General features: G+C 57.5%; 1 protein-coding gene across 5 annotated transcripts in view; it reads left to right on the forward strand.

The window, feature by feature from the left end:
• ZNF687 (zinc finger protein 687) overlaps nucleotides 1–19,623 on the forward strand; it is a 30,057-nt gene that overhangs the window by 5,114 nt on the left and 5,320 nt on the right. Inside the window, exons 1-5 of one of the 5 annotated variants that reach the window (XM_056321988.1) lie at nucleotides 4,684–4,829; nucleotides 6,179–6,472; nucleotides 14,302–16,568; nucleotides 18,647–18,825; nucleotides 19,345–19,521. In XM_056321988.1, the coding sequence (XP_056177963.1) occupies nucleotides 14,322–16,568; nucleotides 18,647–18,825; nucleotides 19,345–19,521 (2,603 nt within the window). In that variant the 5' untranslated portion in view covers nucleotides 4,684–4,829; nucleotides 6,179–6,472; nucleotides 14,302–14,321. Of the gene's footprint in view, nucleotides 1–4,682; nucleotides 4,830–6,178; nucleotides 6,473–6,498; nucleotides 6,846–6,901; nucleotides 13,872–14,301; nucleotides 16,569–18,646; nucleotides 18,826–19,344; nucleotides 19,522–19,623 lie in introns of those variants that run through there. The other 4 variants (XM_056321989.1, XM_056321987.1, XM_056321990.1 and 1 more) reach the window with 4 other exon arrangements.

Genomic DNA, 19,623 nt, shown 5'->3' on the forward strand with positions numbered 1-19,623 from the left:
GCAGGCATGCAGCGCAGCAGCCAGTTCAGCCGAGGCGTTTGCTGCCCTTGGTTTGGGGTTTTTTCTGCAAAGGGGAACGGCTGCTGCAGTGAGCTGCAGTAATAAGCATTGACGTGCTGCCTCCCGAACGAGGATGAGAAGGGCCTGCCTGTTCCCCTCGGGAAGGGATCCTGCTCCTGGCCCGCAGAGATGGCTTTGCCACGCCACGTGGGAGAACCGCAGGCGATGGGATTGCCCTGGCCCTTCAGAAAACCACTGCCAGCGCCCTGCGTTTGTCCTCCGCTCCCGCTTGACCTGCGGAAACATCCAGCTCGCTCGGCACCGGTCCGGTGGTTGGGTGTATGGGGAGGAAGGGACCGTGGCCCCCGTGAAGCTGCTGCAGTGGGAGATGCCCAGACCCGGCTCTGGCTGGACTGTGCGACCTGTTTAGATGTTAATGCGGAGGGACGGCTGAGCGGAGCACAATGGAGCACAAAACATGCGCATAATGGCTGAAGTTTTAATCCCCTGCTGCCGCCTGGAGCAGGGAAAACAATGCCGAGGGTTTCAAATGGCCCGTGGAGCACCCTGGCAGAGTATTATTTTCTACCTGGTACCCCCAGAGAGCCTTTTCATGTGCTAGAAGCAAACTAAAAAGGAAAGGGGGAAGGAAGGAAGGAAGGACAGACAGTCCGGCGGAGCCCTTTCCAAGGCATGTCAGCAGCAGGGCACAGGCTCCTCTTGGGGCAAGAGGCAGCGTGCCTCCCCAGAGGCAGTAGATTTCATTGGGAAAAATTAATAATTAAACTCTTGGAGCACCTGAAAGTGACCATTCTCTCCCCATCTGTCAGTGAGCTGACAGCCAGGCTTAGTGAGCCCCGCTGAGCATCCCACCATGCCACCTTCTGCTGGTGCGTTATCCGGCCCGGCCGCAGGAGCAGGGTGAACCAGCCCTGCTGGGGTTTCTGGCCATGCTGCACTCTCGGAGCATACCGGTTACCCGCCGGCCGCTGCAGCAGAGCCGGTTCAGCGGCTGAGATCTTGGCTGGAGAAGGGGGACCTGCCACAGCGGGACCCCACCGGAGCCATCGAAGCAGGACAGCTTGGGCCTCGCAACGGCGTGATCGGAGGGGGATGGAGCAGTGAAGCGTGGGAGGCTCCCTGCCCAGAGCTCACTGACAGTGGAAGAACAGGCTGTGAGGAGACAAGCATCCCCGAGCAGACCCAGTTCCAGGGATGCTTTATTCCAGCAAAAGCTGAATTTGTGTGCTGGAGAGAATGGACTGGAAACGAATAGTCGGTGGGTCAGCTGTGAGCGTCGGCTGTCCAAGCAGAGCCTGTGCTCGTGTTTGGAGGCCACAATACCTGCATGGCTTCTTCCCTCAAAACCAGTGCTGCTGGGCCATTCTGTCCCACCTTGGTAACAGCTGCTGGGAATATATGGCCATCCAGGCGTACTGGGATCGATTGAAATCGGATCTGGATTGAATCATGCCACCCCTTTTGTTCCCTTGGCCTTGAGATGGGGCATGCCAGGAAGCACGGCCATGAGCTGCTCTGTACAGACCAGCCCTCAAGCGACAGGTTATCGGATCATTGCCCACAGGAACCGTTTTGGCACCAGCATTTGCTGTTACTGTGGGTATCCAAGCATGTTTGCATTCAATAAATGACAAAAAAAAAAGAAAAAAAAAAAAAAAGCCTGAAATGCTGGTGCAACTCGGCTGGGATCACATCATTGTTATGTCTTTTCTGTCCCTTACATCCTGCAGCTGTGGTTGCTTTTTGGGTCTGGCCTTTGCAGCCAGCAGCACACAGGGGTGCTGTGAAAGCCGCTCTGGGCACCCTGAAACACCCCCTGAGCCTCCATCCTGTGCAGGGACTGCATCTGCTGGGGGCACGTCCATTGCTTGAGCACGTGGCGCCTGTGCCTTGAAAGCAGAGAAACCCTGCCCAGAAAAACGGCTAAGTGCTGCTTAACGTCGGGGGAGACGAAACCCCAGGGAGGGGGCGGCCGTTACGCACCAAGCACAGGCGTATTCCTCGGTGCAGACTTTGTTCCCGGAGGTGCCGTGCGCCTGGATTTTGTACCGATAGTGTTTTGCACTTTGCTGTACTGAGGCCTTAATTACTCGAACCCCCGCCAGCCACTCATCCAGCATCGTTTCCTCTTCTGAGTGCATGCTAAAAGTTTCTTTTGGGGGCGATCCGTTCCTTGTTTGGTCTGAACCAGGAGGTGCGAGCTCTTTTTTGGAAAGCCTGAAGCACACGTCTCTCCCCCAGGTTCTTGGTAAATCGAGTGGAGCTGGGCATTCGGGAGAAAATGATACTGTTGGCTAGCAATAACCCTGGAAAACAGCTGAACAAAGAGGTGGACGTGGCAGGTGGGGGCCCTGCTGGGCCGGAGCGCGGCCCAGATTGTGTGAGGAATGAGCCTGAAGTTTGCTCCCGCATCAGGAACGGGCCTGGCACTTCTCCACGATCCGGCAGGATCTGCCGATGCCTCCGTGCCGCTGGCTGTGTGGAGGGAGCGCCTGTTCCTGCCCTGCTGCTTGTGCCGTTGGGTGCCTTCGGCTGCCTCCGAAAGCTGGGGAGAGCTGGTCTTCAGAGCTCCCTTAGGGGCTCTTTTCCCGTGTGCTTTGAGCCTAGCTCCCGTCAGAGGGTTTCGCCTTAGGTCCCACTGGATGTCAGGCTGCAGACAGCAGCTTCCCTGCTGGAAAAAGGAAAACTGAGCTCCCAAAGCCGGGAAGCTCGGGTCTTGTGTGCGTGTTTCCCTCTGAGCAGGAGGAGCTTGGGGGATTTGCCGTGGAGGCGATGGCTTATGAAACTCCCCAGACGCTGCCTCGCTTTGTCGTGAGCTTACCTCCTCAGTGCCTGCTTCTAACCGAGCTGCTGAAGCTCCAGCAGCCCTGTTACGGTGAAGAAGGTGGGGACTGGTCGGTTCGGGCTTCTGGATGCTTCTGGGGTTTGACGTGGACCTTTCCCCTGTTGCAACACCTGGAAGAATCCTAAAACCAGAGACCCTGCAGCTTTTGCCTTGCTCTGTCTTGCACAGGGACTGGAGGGGTGCTCTGCGCTCCCCCATCGGATAATATTTTCTCTCTAATGTTTCTCCCCTGTGGTTGTTGATGGGTTTCAAAGCTCTGCAGCATCCTTGGGGTGCCCTGATCTTAAAAACGGTGAAGCAGAGGGATTCTTGCTCCCTTTTCCCCTGCCTGGTGGATCCAAGTCTGACCAGGCTCAGGGGCTGCTGCTTCAGCAACTGCAGACCCCTCTGGCCCAGGGCTGCCTGGAAAGGGCCAGGCCACGTGCCTGGGGATGGGGAGAGCCCCTCTGGGAATATCGAGGGTTTTGCTTTGGGTTTTAAGTGGAGGGGAGGCTGAGAAACCCGGTTTCATGTCAGCAGAGCCCCGGTCGCCGCTGCTGCTCCCCGCAGCTCCCGCACCCTGCCTGTGCGGATGGCAGCGGCGGGGAGCCCGAGCTGTGGAGCTGCTGGATCCCGGTGCTGGCAGATGGCAGGGGAAGGGGGGGCCACTCCGGCCATCAGCCGCGGCGCTGGGGGGCGAGGTGGCAGGGGGGACCCCTCCAGCTCACATCACCACCGCCTGCAGAGCCAGCAGCGGTTGCCGTTAGACCATCACCGAACCCAGAGCCACCCTGCCCCAGTGCCAGAGGCTCAGAGGAGTTTGGTGCTGGGTTATTTTATTTATTTCTCTCTCTCTTTTTTTTATTTTTTTTTTCTTTCCCCCTCCCTCTGAACCTCCCCTCCCACTGCAGCCATCCCTGCTGAGCCCTGACCTCATGATGTCATGCTGGGAGTAGGACATGTTGCTGGTTCTTGTTTAACCAGCCTGCCTTTCTATCATTTTCCCCCTCTCCTACACGTGAAACCTGAGACCATTCTCTGTCCCTTCCCCCCCCCTTTTTTTCCCTCTTTTCCTCCCTCTCCGCTCCATCCAGAAGCTCCTTCCCATCAGGTCAGTACTGGGCTCGGGTCCCTGGCACAGCAGCTGCCTCTCCGGAAGCGCAGTGGGGACAGCGTTTGCAAATTGTGCCGCTAAAGGCTTGCTAGATAAGCAAATTCTTAGGAGATCAGGAGGCAGAGAGAGAAATCTCGTGTGCTGGCAAGGGGTTGGGTGCTGTGATTTGGAAATGGGCTCTGCGGGTTTGGACTACGGTTACGGAGCAAGTGGATGCGAGTGGGAGCCAGGGCGTGTCGCTGGAGTGATGGCGAGGGGACCTTGTGGATCGCTTGAGGTGTAAATGCTGCGTGGGAAGGGGCGGAAAGGCGTGGGACAAGTATGAGGGATGCGCACGAGCAGGGGCTGCCAGGGGTGGAAACCCCCTGGTAGCTGGGGACGTGGGGGTGCCAGTTCCCTGCACAGGCTGTTCCCCAGGTTGCTGTGCTGCCCTTGATGCTTCTCCTCTGCCTGCTTCCTTCATCCCCAAAAGCAGGAGGTAGTATTTCCTCCCTGATAAAGAGGAGAAAAGGGGGTGTGGGAGATTTAATTCCTTATCCGTGGACTCACAGATTTTAATTTTGGATCCATGGACATGGAGTTAAATAAGGACTTTTAATGTGCAAGAGCCATTCTTAATGTTAACCTTTGTTTCTCTTCTGACCTGTGTTATCTCTTCTGAAGCTTGGCTGAATCTCTTCTGCCTTTTATATTAGCAAAACTAATTATAGTTCTGGAAAGTAGTGAGGGGCGGCTAACGAATGTTGAAGTTGGAGGATCTGTCTGGCACCATGCTGTAGATACCAGAAGGTGGTTCCCAGAGCAGCCGGCCCAGGAGGGGCCTACGCAGAAGCGAAGAAAGCGGAGAGGGGAAGGATGTAGCTCCAACAGGTACGGGGTTTTGGCTGGGTGGGATCCCTTGGTGGCAGAACGAGTCCTGATGTGATGGAAGATGGGCCTGGGCTGGGTGCTGCTCCGGCTCCGTTGCATTCACATCACCCCATGCCTGAGTTTCCTCACATGCGACGGGCTAAACCCCAGCTTCGTCCAGAGTGCGAGCTCGTTGGGACGTTACCTGTACGCCAGATCTCACTTAAGAGATAAGTGCTGTTTGGAGATGGAGAGAAAAACAAAGTCCTCTGGCAAGTCCCATGTATGGTTTTCTGCTGGGCTGACAGCAGCACAGCCTGTGTTTTCCGAGCAAGCAATCTTTCCGGGTCGTTCCTTAATAGCTTGGTGTCAGACTAATAATGTCTCTGAAAGTCCTTTCATCTCTGAAATCTTGTTTACTTTTTGGCCTTTCCTCAATATGGACAGTGAAATGACACTGTTCTATGTCACCTGAAAAATACCAAGTTGGTTTCAGCTTCCTGCTGTGGAAAAGAGCTCTGTCTGGATGCTTCCAGGAAATTTTTCTTTTTGGAGTTGCCTGTTTTGGAGCAGGGCACTGTCCATGTTGCAGTGAGAAATTAAACCACCCAAACAAAGCCCACTCATTTTACAGTGGCTTTCTGCTACAAAGCCATGGCTGCTCGTACCAACTTGTGCAAAACCTGTCAAAACTACACTCGCAGTCCCAAAACAAAGGCAAGCTGTGCGTTTTATCTCACACAATCTCTTGACCACAAAATCCGGGCAGCGTCTCTGCAGCGCTCTGGGCTCTGCTCCCGGCTGTAACTTTCTTTGACAAGTTGCAGGGCTGCAGCGCCGTGGCTTTATCCGTGCTGGGGCAGATGCTGGCCCTCCCTGGCACCAGCTGCGAGCTGCATCAACCATTAATGCGGCTGTTCCGTGGGAGTTGCCCCTGGAGAGAAGGGAAGGGGAACAGATGAACGCTGGCCGCTGCATAAATAACCGAGTGCAGGGCTACCGCCGGCTTTTCTTCCCTCCTCTCCACCAGTTGCCAGTAACAGGGGGCTGGGGAGGATTTGGAGAGCAAAAGAGCCACTGAAATGGAGAAAAGCTGTGCCAGGTGCTACAAATTTGTTGCTGGGGGAATTTGCCCCTTGCCTGCCAGGTCTCCACCAGGGAGTGAGATTGTATAACACCCAGCGCTCGTTCGGCTCATTAAAAACAGTTGTTCTCACCGGTGACGTCTCCTCTGCACAAAGGCTGGGGCTTTTTAGCAGGGGATCAGTTTTAAAATAGCTCCCAGAGCCCCGGGAGGAGAAGAGAGCCGGCGATCCGCACAGCTCCCCGCCGACCAGGTGATCCTGTCCTCATTATTTTGTGTTTTGCAGATACCCGAGGTGGAGATTTGTTTTTCTCCAGGGCTCCCTCGGCGCTGGCAGCCCAAGGGAAGCCACCAGCTCGAGGCCTGGGAGCAGCAGCACGGGGACAGGCTTTGTCAAAGGTTTCCTCTGTGCCTCGGAAGCTAATCCCGCCTGTCACGTGGCGCTGGGAGCGCAGCCGTTCCCGCTGGCCTCGGACACGGCCGCAGCCCCCCTGGATGCCCCCCTGGACGCCGGGATGCAGGAGGGTGGCACGGTGGGATAGACTCGGCTGAACTTTCCTCCAGAGTTGGGTTTGGCAGGGTAATTTTTCTCGTTGTTTTGGTGCAAACTTGCTGGCGGGCAGCAAGTCCTGGCGAGGGTCAGGAAGGGAAACAGGAAAAGCAGCTTTTAAAAATAGCAAGCCCTTGAAATAGTCCCAGCGTTCGGCCTCTTTTGTCTGAACTGCTCCGGCGTGGGCCCCGGTGGGCCGGGCTCAGCGGCCGGGGGTCTGCTGCTTCTGCAGACAGTGCCACACCAAAAATGGGTGAAGGGAAGGAAGCCCCCTGGGTGCTCTGGGCATCTGGGGTCCTCGGAGCCCCTGCCAGGCTCAGGGCTGGGCGGCATTTCAGAGCCCCTTGCCCACGAGGGCTGGCGTGGCTACAGCTTGGATCAGAACGCGGATCTCCAAAACGCCGTGAGCGTTTTAAGGGCTGCGTGGTGGGCACAGCCGGATGGTTTGCGAGGGCAGGATCCCTTGAATATGTTTTAACGCGACCCGGCACGGGAGCGGCGTGGGAACATGGTGTGGGAATGGAGAATTGTCTCTGGTGCGGCACATGGAGGAGGATGTGGGGCGGCAATGGGTGGGCAGGTGTGCGAGCTGACAGCACGAGCGGCGTGGGCACGTTTTGGGGGGCTTTAAGCAGGAGGAGCCTGGGGAAAGGAGAGCAGCCTTGTCTCCACACGTGCTGTGCCAGCTTTGGTGGCTGCGTCCTTCTGAAGCAGGGAGCTGGGCAACCCCCCCAACGAGCAAATAAGCTTTTCTTTTAAGGGAGGCATGGCCGAGGGAGGGATTTTTAACAACATTTTATCTTTTCATGGTAGACTAAAGAAGCAAATGAGCTGTAAAAAATGACAGTTGTGTTTCAGCAGTTACTCACTGTCTTATTATTTCAGCTGTGAGCCTTGTTACCTTCTGGGGGGCTTGCAGTGGTCCCCCTCAGCCAGAGAGATTCAGGGGCCGCCATGGGGCCGGTGTGAGCCCTGGGCCAGCTTTTCTGTGTTGCTTAAATGAGCTCGGCTTTAATTTGTCTGGGCCTCACCTGTGACAGTCTCTCTGGGGGGATAATTGCTGGTGGGAAACACCTGGGCTCCCGCACGGGTGGACTTGGTGGAGAGATGCTTGGGTTGCTCCAGGCTTGGAGCTGCAGGTCTGTGGATCCAGACCTGGCAAACGGCATCTCCCTTTCTTCATGGTGGTTCTTCCAAAGCTTGTGGATTTTTGCTGTCTTTGCTGTGCCCTGGAGGGCAGTAGCCCAGGACCTGCCTCTCGCACAGCATCCTGCTCTCCTGAAAGGCAGAAACCTGAACCTCGCAGCGGCGTTAGCAGAATTGCTTCCTCTTCCTGCCAGGGACCAGCCAAAGTGCGTCCCCGCTGCGTTGCAGCCAGGCACCACTGCATCCCAGGTACCTGTGCTTGTTGAGTAAGTGTGCTGGGCTGCCGATTGCAGTCCCTGCGCTCAGCTGATGTCCTGTGGGCTGACCCCAGAGCAAAGCTGTGCTGCCAGGGCTGTATCCTGCCTCTGCGTCTGGAGTCTGGGTGGCCGCCCTGGACACTGGGATGGTTTTGTGAACAGGAGACTGATGCGAAACTGTCCCCTGCTTGAAACTGAAAGCCTGGTGGTTATTGGTTTGACTTGCTTTAGCTGGGGTTTGTGTGTGTATATATTCATTATGCAAATAACGGGCTGTGGCTGCCCTGCTTTCAGCTCTGGGCCCGCCTTGTGCTTTGCTGGAGGAAGGGCTGGTTTTAGCATAACATTGATGATTTCAGTTCAAAGCCCCGTGTAAGCTGGGGGTGACTCGTGGAGAAGTGACGCCTGGCGTTCTTGACCTTAGGAGTCACCTACCTCGATGGCACGAGGCAGCTGGGTCGGCGGCACGGTTGGGGTGCAAGGGGTGGAAAGGGGACGCCAGTAGCTCCGTGGTGTCAGACTCGTCGGCCTGCACTGACTTCCTTCTCCAGCCAGGGATTTGGGTTACCCAGCTCAGCCTCCTCGCTGATCCCGCGACGTGTCCCGCTCCCGAGCGGCACGTGGCTCAGACCCCACGTGCCATCTCCCGGCCGGCGGTGCCGGCTGCGAGGTGTGGCCCTGCTCCGCGCGCTGCCAGCCGGACACGGCCCTGCCTTCTGCTCCTCATCAGGGTCACCGTCTGTCGGGTGCTCTTTGGGGTGATCCTGCGCCCCACGTAATTTGATGTGTTTTCGGTTGTAGGCAGGATTGCGGAGCGGGGACTTCCAGGCGTGGAGTTGTCTGGCCTCTGATTCAGAGCGGGGCTGTGATATTTGGGGCAGGCTGGCGAACGAGTTTGGCAGCCTTCTGGTCTGCAGCTGCTCCCTGTCGCATCCAGAGAGGGTTTAGGGATCTTTTCCGCAGATGGGTTTGGATCTCTGACTCCTTCTCGCCCCTGTGCCGTGGTATCCCAAGCTGTGAAGGCAGGGGACTGCTGACCACCGTGCTGAGGGACGATCAGACTGGCTCTGAGCCACGCGACCGTGGGGGTCCTGCCAGCCCGCGGAGGGGCAGCTTGTGTGTGGTGGGACCCCGCTGTCCTCGGAGAGCTGCTTCTGTGTGGAGCTGATGCTTGTTGTAAGTTCTTATTTTTCTGTGAGGCAAGATAGTTAACACTGCTTAGCCAGTAAGGTTCAAAATACCCTTCCCTTCCCCCCTCGTTGGCTTTGTTTCACCTAAGAAAATAGTTCTTTTGCCTAAGAAAAGAGTTGTGTTTTGAGCTACCAGAATAGCTCCCCATGTCAGCCTGGTAGAGTTCGAGGGGGAGCTGGGCTCTTCCCATCTCGGCTGTCTCCTTTTTGATAGGAGTTACTGACTCAAGGCCATGACTCTCCCCTTCATCGGAGGCACAGAACTGGGGGGATCTTAGGATCTCCGGGAACAACAACAAACCCTTCCGGCGCAGAGACCTTCCCATTAACACCAAACAAGGAGAAACACTGGTGTAATCGGTCCTGTGCAGGGACTCCTGCGAGGAGGAGCCTCCCTTTTGTGGGAAGCCATTAGTTGAAGAGCGTCTCTGAGAGCATGGAAGCGATGAACGGTTCGTAAATGACTTCATTCCTGTTTCAGAGCTGTGAGCTTTCAAAAAAAGAGGCAGAGGATCTGTAATGAGCTTTGGTTTTAAAAGGAGGAGGTGGTTGGCCAAGACAGTGGTAAGGTGTTTAAAAGGCAAGAAAGGCCAGAAACTTTTTAGTGTGGGGCTGGGAAGGAAGTAATTGAAAGATACACTTAAAAACACCAGTGGGATATATTTAAAACCCATCTGTGAGCCCAGAGAAATCGGATGCTGTGGGTTCCTTCGTTCCCTGTCAGAAACCCTGATAAAAATGATTAAATGTTCATGGCAGAGCAGGACTTGAGCACAAAATAAAAGCAATAATCCAGGTGGAGCACCAGGCAGGTCCTCGGTGGCATTAGCACACGGGAGCACTCCCTTTCCCATAGTCAGTGGCGAGAGGAGCCGGTGGTGATGCTGCAGAGGTGGGAGCGACCTCTTTGTGCCAGGATCTCTGGGCTCCGCTCAGCCCAGCGGAGGTTCACCTTCCTGTCGGCGTGTGCTTGTGCATCCTTGTCCAGGAGAGAAGCTCCTCGCAGCAGCGTTGTGGTTTTAGCCCTGGTCTTTTTCTCTGGGGGGGTGTGGTGGGGATACGTGCCTTGCAGGAGGTGCTTGCTGGGGGTGCAGCCAGGCTGGCTCCTCCAGGCTGCTTCTCAGCCATCCCCTGGCACGGGAGAAAGCAATACTGAGCCTGAAGATGGATCCACCATCACCCCCAGCCTCCAGGCTCTGCTCAGCTCGCTGACCCAAAGCCACTCTGGGGACAGAGCCGGCATTCTTCCCTCCGTGCTGGGTAGAGGAGGATTTCCCTCAAGTCGCCTCTTTTCTTCTTGGGAATCTTTTCCCAGCGTAGTCAACCTGCTTCTCTCTGCTTTACTGTAAATATTTGTATCCTGCTAAACGGTGATTAGAACAGTCATTTGAAAAACAAATGTCCTTGTGTCACACCGTTCTCAGCAGAGATCCTGTGCTAAAGAGCCAGATGGCAGTGCTGGAAGAGGAGCGGAGCGTTCGGTATCTCCCCCCGCTGCAGTATTTTAAAGCCTGGTGCTTTTCCTTCTGGTCCTCTCACCAACGGCTTGCCTCTGCTGAGGTCATGGCCGAGGGCCTGCCTCGCCTGGAGAGCCTGTGGTGAAAACTGGTTTTAGAAAGTGGAATGAACTTGGTGAAATCTCCCAGAAAACGAGTCTGCTTCCCCAGAGCCGGTGCTGGGAGGTGTTTAGCAGCACGGACCGGTGGCCTGCTGGGCAGAGCGAGGTCTGGGGGGGCACATGCAGGCAGGAAAGGCTCGTTTTGCTGTTTGGGATCTAGGTCATCAACCCTGTGGTAGGGACAGTCTCTTCCCCCCAAATGCATGTTTTTCCTCCCAAAGTGGACTAGAACATCTGGTTAAAACCCCCAGATGTTTATGGGGAGATTAAGAAGCAAAATTCCACTTGTGCTCTTCAAGACCTTATCCCTGTGTATTTGAGCCTTGCAAAGATGATCTTCCCGTGGCTAACGGAGTCCCCTCCGCTGCCTGGCTGGTACAGCCTGTGCCGTAGCATCCTTGGTGTCCCGCAGTGGCTGCTCTGCTCTCACAGGAACATCCCTGGCTAGAAGGTGGCTCTGCTCTTTGTGTCCGTGGTTTTCCATTTCGTGGCGTGGATGCCTTCCTCCGAGGTCGCCCTTTTCTTGTCTCCCACTGGCTTGTTCCAGTGTCAAATCCCTTGTGCTTTTGCAGGCAAGAAATACTACTCTTGCCCCACAGAGCTGCCCGTTCCGTCTTTTAGTGGAGATTTAAGACTTCGGCTTTTAGCGGAGATTTAAGCGCCAGCGAGCGCTCGCCCTGTGAACTTCTTACCCCGCGGTGCCGCGGCAGGACCTGTGGGTCCGCAGCTGGGGCACAGCAGAGGCGATGCCGGTAGAAAGTCACCCGCTTGCATTTTTAATGTCAGTGTCATTCTGGAGGAGCAGATTCCTTGGTGGCCCACAGACCCTGCGCTGCACCCAGTGGAGATCCCCTTGGGGTGACCTACGGTGAGAGTTAAAAATAAAGCTAGACTAAGCCTCCTTACTAAGCTTTCTCTCAGAAAAACCACCAGCGTCTCTACAACCCTGCTAAGCCCGAGTATAGCTGAATTGGGCATATAGGGGGGTTTACCAGGTACAAAAAGGAGACCGAACCACAGGTGAGAGCAGTCCGGAGGCTGTCTCTCAACCCCGTTTGGCCTCCACGCTGCTTTGTCACCAGGTACTCACGTTGGAGGAGGGTGACGGCTGGTTGGGAGACTTGCAGCTGCACAAGGAAGTGGGTGGGTTTTGCTTCAGACACAAGCGGAGTGGAGCTTGGTCCCTGCTGCTCACCTCCAGGGAAGGAGGCTGGTGGGACCTGCTGCTTCCCTGAGGCCAGATGCTGCCCTGGAGGTGATGGGCACTGTCACGGTTTCCTAGCTGAAACTGGGACAGGCACCAGCTCCGCTCGTTTCCTCCACCACCTCCAGTCTGGGAAGGGGAGAATGCCACAGGCTGGCGTTCTCTGCCACCGCAGCATGTCTGGCCCTCCGTGTACACGGTGCGGTCTCCAAAATGGAGATCGCCGTGGAGGCTGAGAGGAACACTTCCAAGGATGCAGCCCTTCCCCTGAGCAGCGCCAGAGTGGAAGGAATGCTTTTCTGGCCTGTGACACGGTGCCCTCTCCCAGGGATTCTGCAGCCATCAGCAAAAGCCTCTCTGCAACCAGCTGGAGCTGGAGCGTTACACCGAGGTGAGATGGAGCCTCAGCGCTGAACTGGCTGCTCTGGTTTGTGTAGGGATGGGGGTGAGCGTGATGTGGCCTCCACGGCTTGAGGCTCATACAGGGACGTGTCTGAGGAGAGAAGCTGTTCCTGCAGGAGGAAGGCCAGCCTGTGTTCATCCCTGATTAGACGAGAGGTGGAAGCTGGCTTCGTTAGTGCTGCTGCCTGTTTGGCCGGTGCCAAGACGGCAAGAACCCACCCATCCATCCCACTCCTCACAAATAAGTGGACAGGACCGAGGAAATGATTCAGTCTTCTATATCACAGCGGTGTGTTTGCAGCATGGAGGGCTCCAGCAGCAGGGACTGAACCGCTCCCCTCCGCAGGGACCGGTAGGACAAGGGGATGGATGCTGTGACCCAGAGATGTGACAGCTGAAGGTGTCTGTAAGGTGCCGCCAGCCGGGAGGATGCTCTGGCTAATCTGTTGAGACAAACGCTGCAGGTTTTTTTTTTTGCCTGTTGGTGGTTTGGCAGGTTTCAGAGCTGTGACTTGTTTCTGGCATAAATGGTGGCGAGATCGAGGGCTTCCAGCAGTGGGTTGTGGGGGTGCTGGCCATGCAGGCTAAATTTCCCCACTGGCACTGGTGGGTTTGAAACCGAACTTCCCGGGAGGGAATCCCTGCCTTTTGTAAAAAGCAGATTTATCCACGCTGTGTGTCGTCCTTGTCTACTCTCGTGGCAAGGGACCGCCGGTGGATTCTGCCGGGGCCTCTCCCTCCCATCGCCGGGACAGCCGGGCGGGCGGCGGGTCTCCTCGGAAGCCGTAAGCTGCGGCCATTCCCCGGGCGCGTGAGCTGTGCTGTCTGAGGAGAGGAGCAGCGTGGTGCCCTGCTGCCCTGCCACCCTGCAGCGGCGAGGCAGGGCGAGGGCAGGGTGACGGCAGACGGGCGGTGGGTGCTCCAGCAGCCTTGGCTTCATCTGCGGCAGCTGAGAGGCAGCGCCGGGAGCTGGGGATAGAGGCGACCGCAAGGGCCGGCTCGCCACGGGGCTGCAGGGTGTTTGCGTTCACCCTTCACAGCCTTCGAGATAAACGTTTCTCTTCTTTTTTTTGTTTGCTTTTGCCCAGCGATGTTAGGAGCAACCATCTGTCCTCCACGCTAAGAGCAGAAAGCCTGAGGATGGTGTACCCCGACACCGTCTCTGAGACCCCCGTCCCCTCCCAGCAGGTCGGCTCCCCTGGACAGACGTGCGCCCAGCTGCTCCGCAGCACCCCTGTCCTCCTGCCTCCTTTGCCTGGTTATCCTTATAAATCAGTCTTTCCTGCTGTCTAAGCCACATCCCCTGGCTGCAGCTTAATCCTGGGATTTCTTACCCAGCCTGCAGTGACAGGGGGAACATTATTCCCTTTGTCTCTGCCACAGCCATGTTTTGAAACCTGTTGCCATGTCTCTCCTCAGCCTCCCCTGTTTCTTCATCCTTTGCTCCACAGCCCTTGTGTCTGAGGTCTCTTATTTGAGCCGGCTTTTACCTTCCAGACGCCTTCCTCGTGAGCCGCGGCCTTGCGGGGTAGCCTTGGGACGGCCTTGCTGCTGCGCCGGGGAAGGACGGTTCCTGCGTCATGCTGGGTGTCCCCCACGGCGCGTTCCCCATGTGAGGCATTTGCTCTTTCTGCAGTTCTCTGATCCCGACTTGAGTCTGCCCGCCGATCCTCCGCAAAGGAGCTGTTGCCCTCCCTCAGCTTGTACGTAGTGGGGAGTTGCTCCGGCCTCGGAGCGGTGCTCCTCGCCAGGCTGCATCCCACGGGCTCAGACGTCTCTCCCAGGGTGCTGGGATCCTTCTGAACTTTCTGCTGTCCTGGCTGGGAGTCAAAAAAGGATGTGCAGACAAACGCAGCAAAAAAGGCTGAGAATTGTTGCGATTTGCCCGAGGGGCTCAAGGCTGGGGTTCAAAGGGAAGGCTGTGTGGGGATTTTGTGCTTGGAGTAGGGCTCAGGAGGAGCAAGTTCCCATCCGTGTCTCTGCTGGCTTTGTCTGTGTGCCTGAGTCACGATGCTAATGCTCCTCTCCTTGTTCTGTTGCAGATTCTGCCACATTCCCCACCATGGGTGACATGAAAACTCCAGATTTTGATGACCTTCTGGCAGCTTTCGATATTCCTGACATCGACACGAACGAGGCCATCCATTCCGGCCACGAGGAAGCTGACGCTCACATCAAGCAAGTCCCCGGGGAGCCAGGACCCCCTGACCACGTCCTCCCACACACAGACATCACTGCTGTCAGCGTGATTGTGAAGAACACTGTCTGCCCCGAGCAGCTTGATGCCCTGGATGGGCGCGGTAAAGATGGGCACGTCATTGGGCCCCGCTTGCTGCAGAATGGTTTTGGGGCCGCTGAGATGCCCAGGTCCCCCACCTCCAGGTCTGTGGAAGCTGTGGCATCCTCCAACGGGGAGTGTTGGGTGAAGGAAAAAGGCCCCAAACCCCTGGATATCTTTTCCCATTTTAGCCCCGATCCCAACGAAGACAACGCTGCCAACCTGATTGACAGACCCCGGGAGTGTAAACCGAAGGAGAAGTCCCTCGCTGTGCCCTCCCTCTCCCCATCCCCCACCCCGTCACTGGACTGCAAAGAGCCCATGGGAGAGAGCACGGAGAACCTGCCCCCGGCTTTCCCGCAGTCCTTTGAAACAAGCCAGGCAGGGGGTGCAAATGGGTCCCCTCCTGCCATCCCCTGCATCAAAAAAGAGGAGTCTGACTCGGAGGAGGTGGGCCACGAAGCCAGCCCGAAGGGCCTGGCTGCAGCCTTGGGTGACAGTCCCTTGGAGCACCTGAAATCGGTCACCGTTCGCTACTCCACGGATGATTCTCCCATCGCGTCCTGGCCCGGTTCTGACCCAAACCTTGACAGCAGCGCCAGCAACCTTCCTGAAGTGAAACACTCGCCTGCCAGCCCCCGGGAGCCGTTCTTCAAGGCCTCCTCACCGGTGGTACAAAGCCCCAGGCTCCCCACTTCTCCAAAGCAGCTGGACAACATCACCCTCAAGGAAGAGCAAGAAATGCTGGAGAAGTCGATGGGAAGTCCACAGAGTATGTCCAGTGCTGAAGAAGAGGAGGAGGAAGAAGAAAACAACAATGATTCCCCTTCTTCCAATTCCTCACGGCCCCTGAAAGTGCGGATTAAAACCATCAAAACATCTTGTGGCAGCATCACCCGGACAGTGACCAGGGTCTCCTCGGATTCAGAGCCAGGCTCCACCAAGGGCTCGGCCGAGCAGAGCTCCCAGGAGACTTCTCTCGAGGGTGTCAGCTTCTCAGCGCTGGCAGAGAAAGAGGAAGGGATCGCGCTGGAGGTGCCCAAGGAGAAAATGGAGCTCTCCAGCCCCTTGAAAAACATTGAGGGGCCGAAAATTGTCAGTGTTCAGCTTGGCAATGGCACCAAGCTCAAAGGCACTGTCCTGCCCGTCTCCACCATCCAGAACGCCAGCAGCGCCATGCTGATCGCGGCCAGTGTGGCTCAGCAAAAATCCGTGGTGCTGCCGGCCAAGACGGGTAAAGCCGTGGCCAAGAACATCATCAACCTGGTGCCACAGACCCTGCCCAAAGCCGACACCAGGACCAACGTCAGCACCGTGACGCAGACCACAACCATCACCACCACGGCCAACCAGAAAGTCAACGGCACCACGGTTGTGATGGTGCAGCCGCAGAAGCCTTCCCCTACCATCGCGGGCACCGTCATTTCCAGGAGCCAGTCCAGCCTCGTGGAAGCCTTTAACAAGATCCTCAACAGTAAAAACCTCTTGCCGACGTACAAACCCAACCTGAATCCTCCGGCCGACGCGAGCCTCACCCTGCCTCCCTTCGGATACCGCTGCCTGGAGTGCGGGGACTCCTTCGCCCTGGAGAAGAGCTTGGCTCGCCACTACGACCGGCGAAGCATGCGCATCGAGGTAACCTGCAACCACTGCACCAAACGCCTCGTCTTCTTTAACAAGTGCAGTTTGCTCCTCCACGCGCGGGAGCACAAGGACAAAGGGCTGGTGATGCAGTGTTCCCATTTGGTCATGAGGCCGATCGCTTTGGATCAAATGATCGGACAGCCGGACATCACCCCCCTGGTCTCGGTGACCTCCTTCCCCGCTAGCAAAGTGACTGGCGTGGCTCAGGACACCTTGGCCACGGCCAACGGGGCTCAGGACCTCCCCATCCTGCCTCTGAGCAACAGCTCGGAGCAGACCAACTACAGCTGCTTCAGGTGCCTGGAGTGCAAAGAACAATGCAAGGACAAAGCTGGGCTGGCCGCGCATTTCCAGCAGGCGGTGACCACGGGGACGACCAGCAGCACGGTACGTAGGTGGGAGCTGGGTGCTGGAGCCACAGCAAACCGTCTCTGGGGATGCGGGGCAGAAGTGGAGGACGCCAGGTGTGATCTGGGCACTCGTGCCTGTGCACGCCCGACTCCTCCTGATGTAAAACTCGTGCAGGAAGGAGAACGTTGTGAGCCGGGGTTTGGCTGGTGCCCGTGAGGCGCCGGGCGGAGGGAAGGGAGGCTGTTGTCGGCGGGTGATAAAGCTGCCCCGCGGGTGAAGGAGCCAGGGCGCGGCGGGGAGGGACGAGCGGGTCCCCAGGCACCGGTGCCCTGCCTGCCAGCACCCGCTGTGGGACGCAGCCGTCCCCGTGGAACCATGTTAGAGCTCTGGGCGCTGCTTCCTCTTTTGACGGCTTGAAGCACAAATGGAGTCTGGAGGAACCGGCGGAGGGGGGGGGTGTGTGTGTTGGGTTCCCCCCACCCTGCCTGGAGAGCCAGCCTTGAGGTCCCTGACGCTCCCTGCTGCTGCCAACACGTCCTGGTTCGTTAGGGCAGGCAGCATCCAGCTAACACGGGATTAATGCTGCCGAGGGATGACCTCTCAAAGGCAAGGCGGGGGGCAGGTCCACAGAGGAGCCCTGTCCTGCCGGTGCCATGCCTTCACCTTTCCCTTCCTCCAGAGACGTTCAGCCCCCTCGGCTTCCTTTTCATAGAAGGAATTTGCTGTTTCCTGGTAACTCTGTTTACTTCGAAGCTGCTGCTGTAGCCAGGACGCTGTTGAAGCGCGGTGCTGCGGCTCCGCTGCTGCAGAGGAGGGCTGCTTTCTGTCTGAAGGTCACCAGGAGCCCAGAAGTTCACATGCCTGCATGGATTGTTCTGAGGAGCTTTCTTTTAACGGGGGGAGGATTTCGTACTCTCATCCCCCCTCCTAGCCCTCCCGTGGATGGAGGGGCTGGGACGCAGCAGAGGGGGTATGTGCAGTGGGGCTGCAGCAGGAGCAGTGACAGGGCACAAAGGGAAGGAGATCAGGGACAGGAGAGCTGGGGGAAATTGTCCTTATCTCCCTGCTTGCACCTGCTGCCTGTGAATGCAGCAGAATAGTACTTCTAGCTCGGAGAGAGCCCGTCTGCGGGGAGCACTTGAGCGGGGAAATTCCAGTGTGAAGTTGCTGGCAGGGCAAAACCTGTTACCAGCCCTCACCTAGCCAGCAGCCGGGCTCAGCCCTAAACCAACACCTCCGACAAATGGCTTTGTCTTCCTTTTAAAAAAATAAAAATAAGAGGCCCAGAGGCTTTCCTCGGCGCAGCGAGGGATGGGGCTGGCTGAGGCTGTAAGCCTCTGTAATCCTCTTCCTCACCTGCCACCTTTGATCACCGCTCCCTTCCCGACATGCCCCTGTGTCCCTGCTCCATCTCCCGGGCTGCCTTCAGCTGCTGTTCCCGGTCCGATTTCTCTTCCCCTCTCGTCGCCCTGCTGCCGGAATCACCCTTGGGTCTGTCTCAGCAGCACTTTGGGCCCCACTCTGGGCACCGGCAGCGAGGGGAGCCCGACTGCAGCTTGCTGTGCGTGGCATCTGCCTGGGGGCTGCTCCTCTCCTTCCTCGCCCCACCTCTGCCCTGGTTATCACATCTGTCAGGGCAGCTCCTGTTGGAAGCCCTGTCCTGTTTCCTCAAGGCCTTGGTGGCTTCTTCCCCTCCAGACCCCCATGTCCGTTTCCTGGCCTGGAGTTGGAATTAGTTTCAAAACGGTTTTGGCAGCTGCTGTGAATACGCCCCCGCTCCCTCCGGTAAAACTCCCTCACCAAGCGGCTGGTCCCCGGCTAACCCTTGGCACACGCTGCATCTGGGACCCATCTGTGATGAAAAGCCTGGAAAAGGCATCTTGTCTGCTTGTGAAACGCCCTCAACAATTACCCGGCAAGCTGGCGCGAGCAGATTATCTCCTGAAACGTGCCCTGCAGAGTCCCGGCGCTTCTCCTGGCGGCACGTGGCTTGGGGCTGCTTCGGGTGCTGGGGGCTGTTAGCCACGTCCGTCTGCAGAAAAGGCTTAAAAGCCCTTTGGTACAGGTGGGTACGTGCCAGGCTGAACCTCTCGATGCTCTCCTCCCCCCCCCAGGTTTGTACGACGTGTCCCATGATCATGTCCAATCGCTGCAGCTTTAACGCCCATCAGCGGATGCACAAAAACCGGCCGCCCCACGTCTGCCCCGAGTGCGGAGGGAACTTCCTCCTGGCGAACTTCGAGAGCCACCTGAAGGAGGCCTGCCTGCACTTCTCCCGCAGAGTGGGGTACAGGTAGGGCCGAGCTCGGCAGAGGGACACGGGGGGATGTGCCGGACCAGCGGGGAGAGCCCCGTGTCTGCGGCGGGTTTCTGTTTTGCAGGTGGGGCAGGAATTCACGTTCCTTCTCCCCACCAGTGCTGGGCGCGGGGCTGAGGGTCAGCGTCGCGCTGCGCCCTTTCTCTGGCTCTCACCCCTTTAGCCCCAGGGGAATTTTCCTCCTCCTGGGACCTACTGGCCACCATGTCACCTCATTCCTGGCTGGCAGCATCAGACCCCTGCAGTCTCTCCCTGCTCCTTCTGATGAGCTCCCTGGGCCCTGGATCCACCGGTGCTGGGCGGGACTGGTTGCTCCTTACTGGAGCATTCCCAGTGCCCAGTTCTGGTTTGGATCCTGCTGTCCTTGGGGCAGGTCAGACGGGGAGCAGGCGTGCACCCTTGTGCTCCGGTTTCTCTTTGCCGTTAGCGTGCCAGTCGCCACGGGGGGGCTTGAGCTCCCCTACCCCTCACCCCCTGCTCTCCTCTGCTCTCCAGGTGTCCCAGCTGCGCTGTGGTCTTCGGTGGGGTCAACTCCATCAAGTCCCACATCCAGACCTCCCACTGCGAGGTGTTCCACAAGTGCCCCATCTGCCCCATGGCGTTCAAGTCGGCCCCCAGCGCCCACGCGCACGTCTACACGCAGCACCCTGGCTTCAGCAATCAGCAGTCCAAGTAAGTGCTCCAAGAGCCGACGTCCCGACAGATTTTGCCAGAAGAAATCACTCCCAGCAGGTGACAGGATGAGAGGAGGTGGCCTCATGTTGCGCCAGGGGG

Source organism: Falco biarmicus, chromosome 19 (genome assembly GCF_023638135.1).
Source record: "Falco biarmicus isolate bFalBia1 chromosome 19, bFalBia1.pri, whole genome shotgun sequence".
NCBI classification, from domain to species: Eukaryota; Metazoa; Chordata; class Aves; order Falconiformes; family Falconidae; genus Falco; species Falco biarmicus.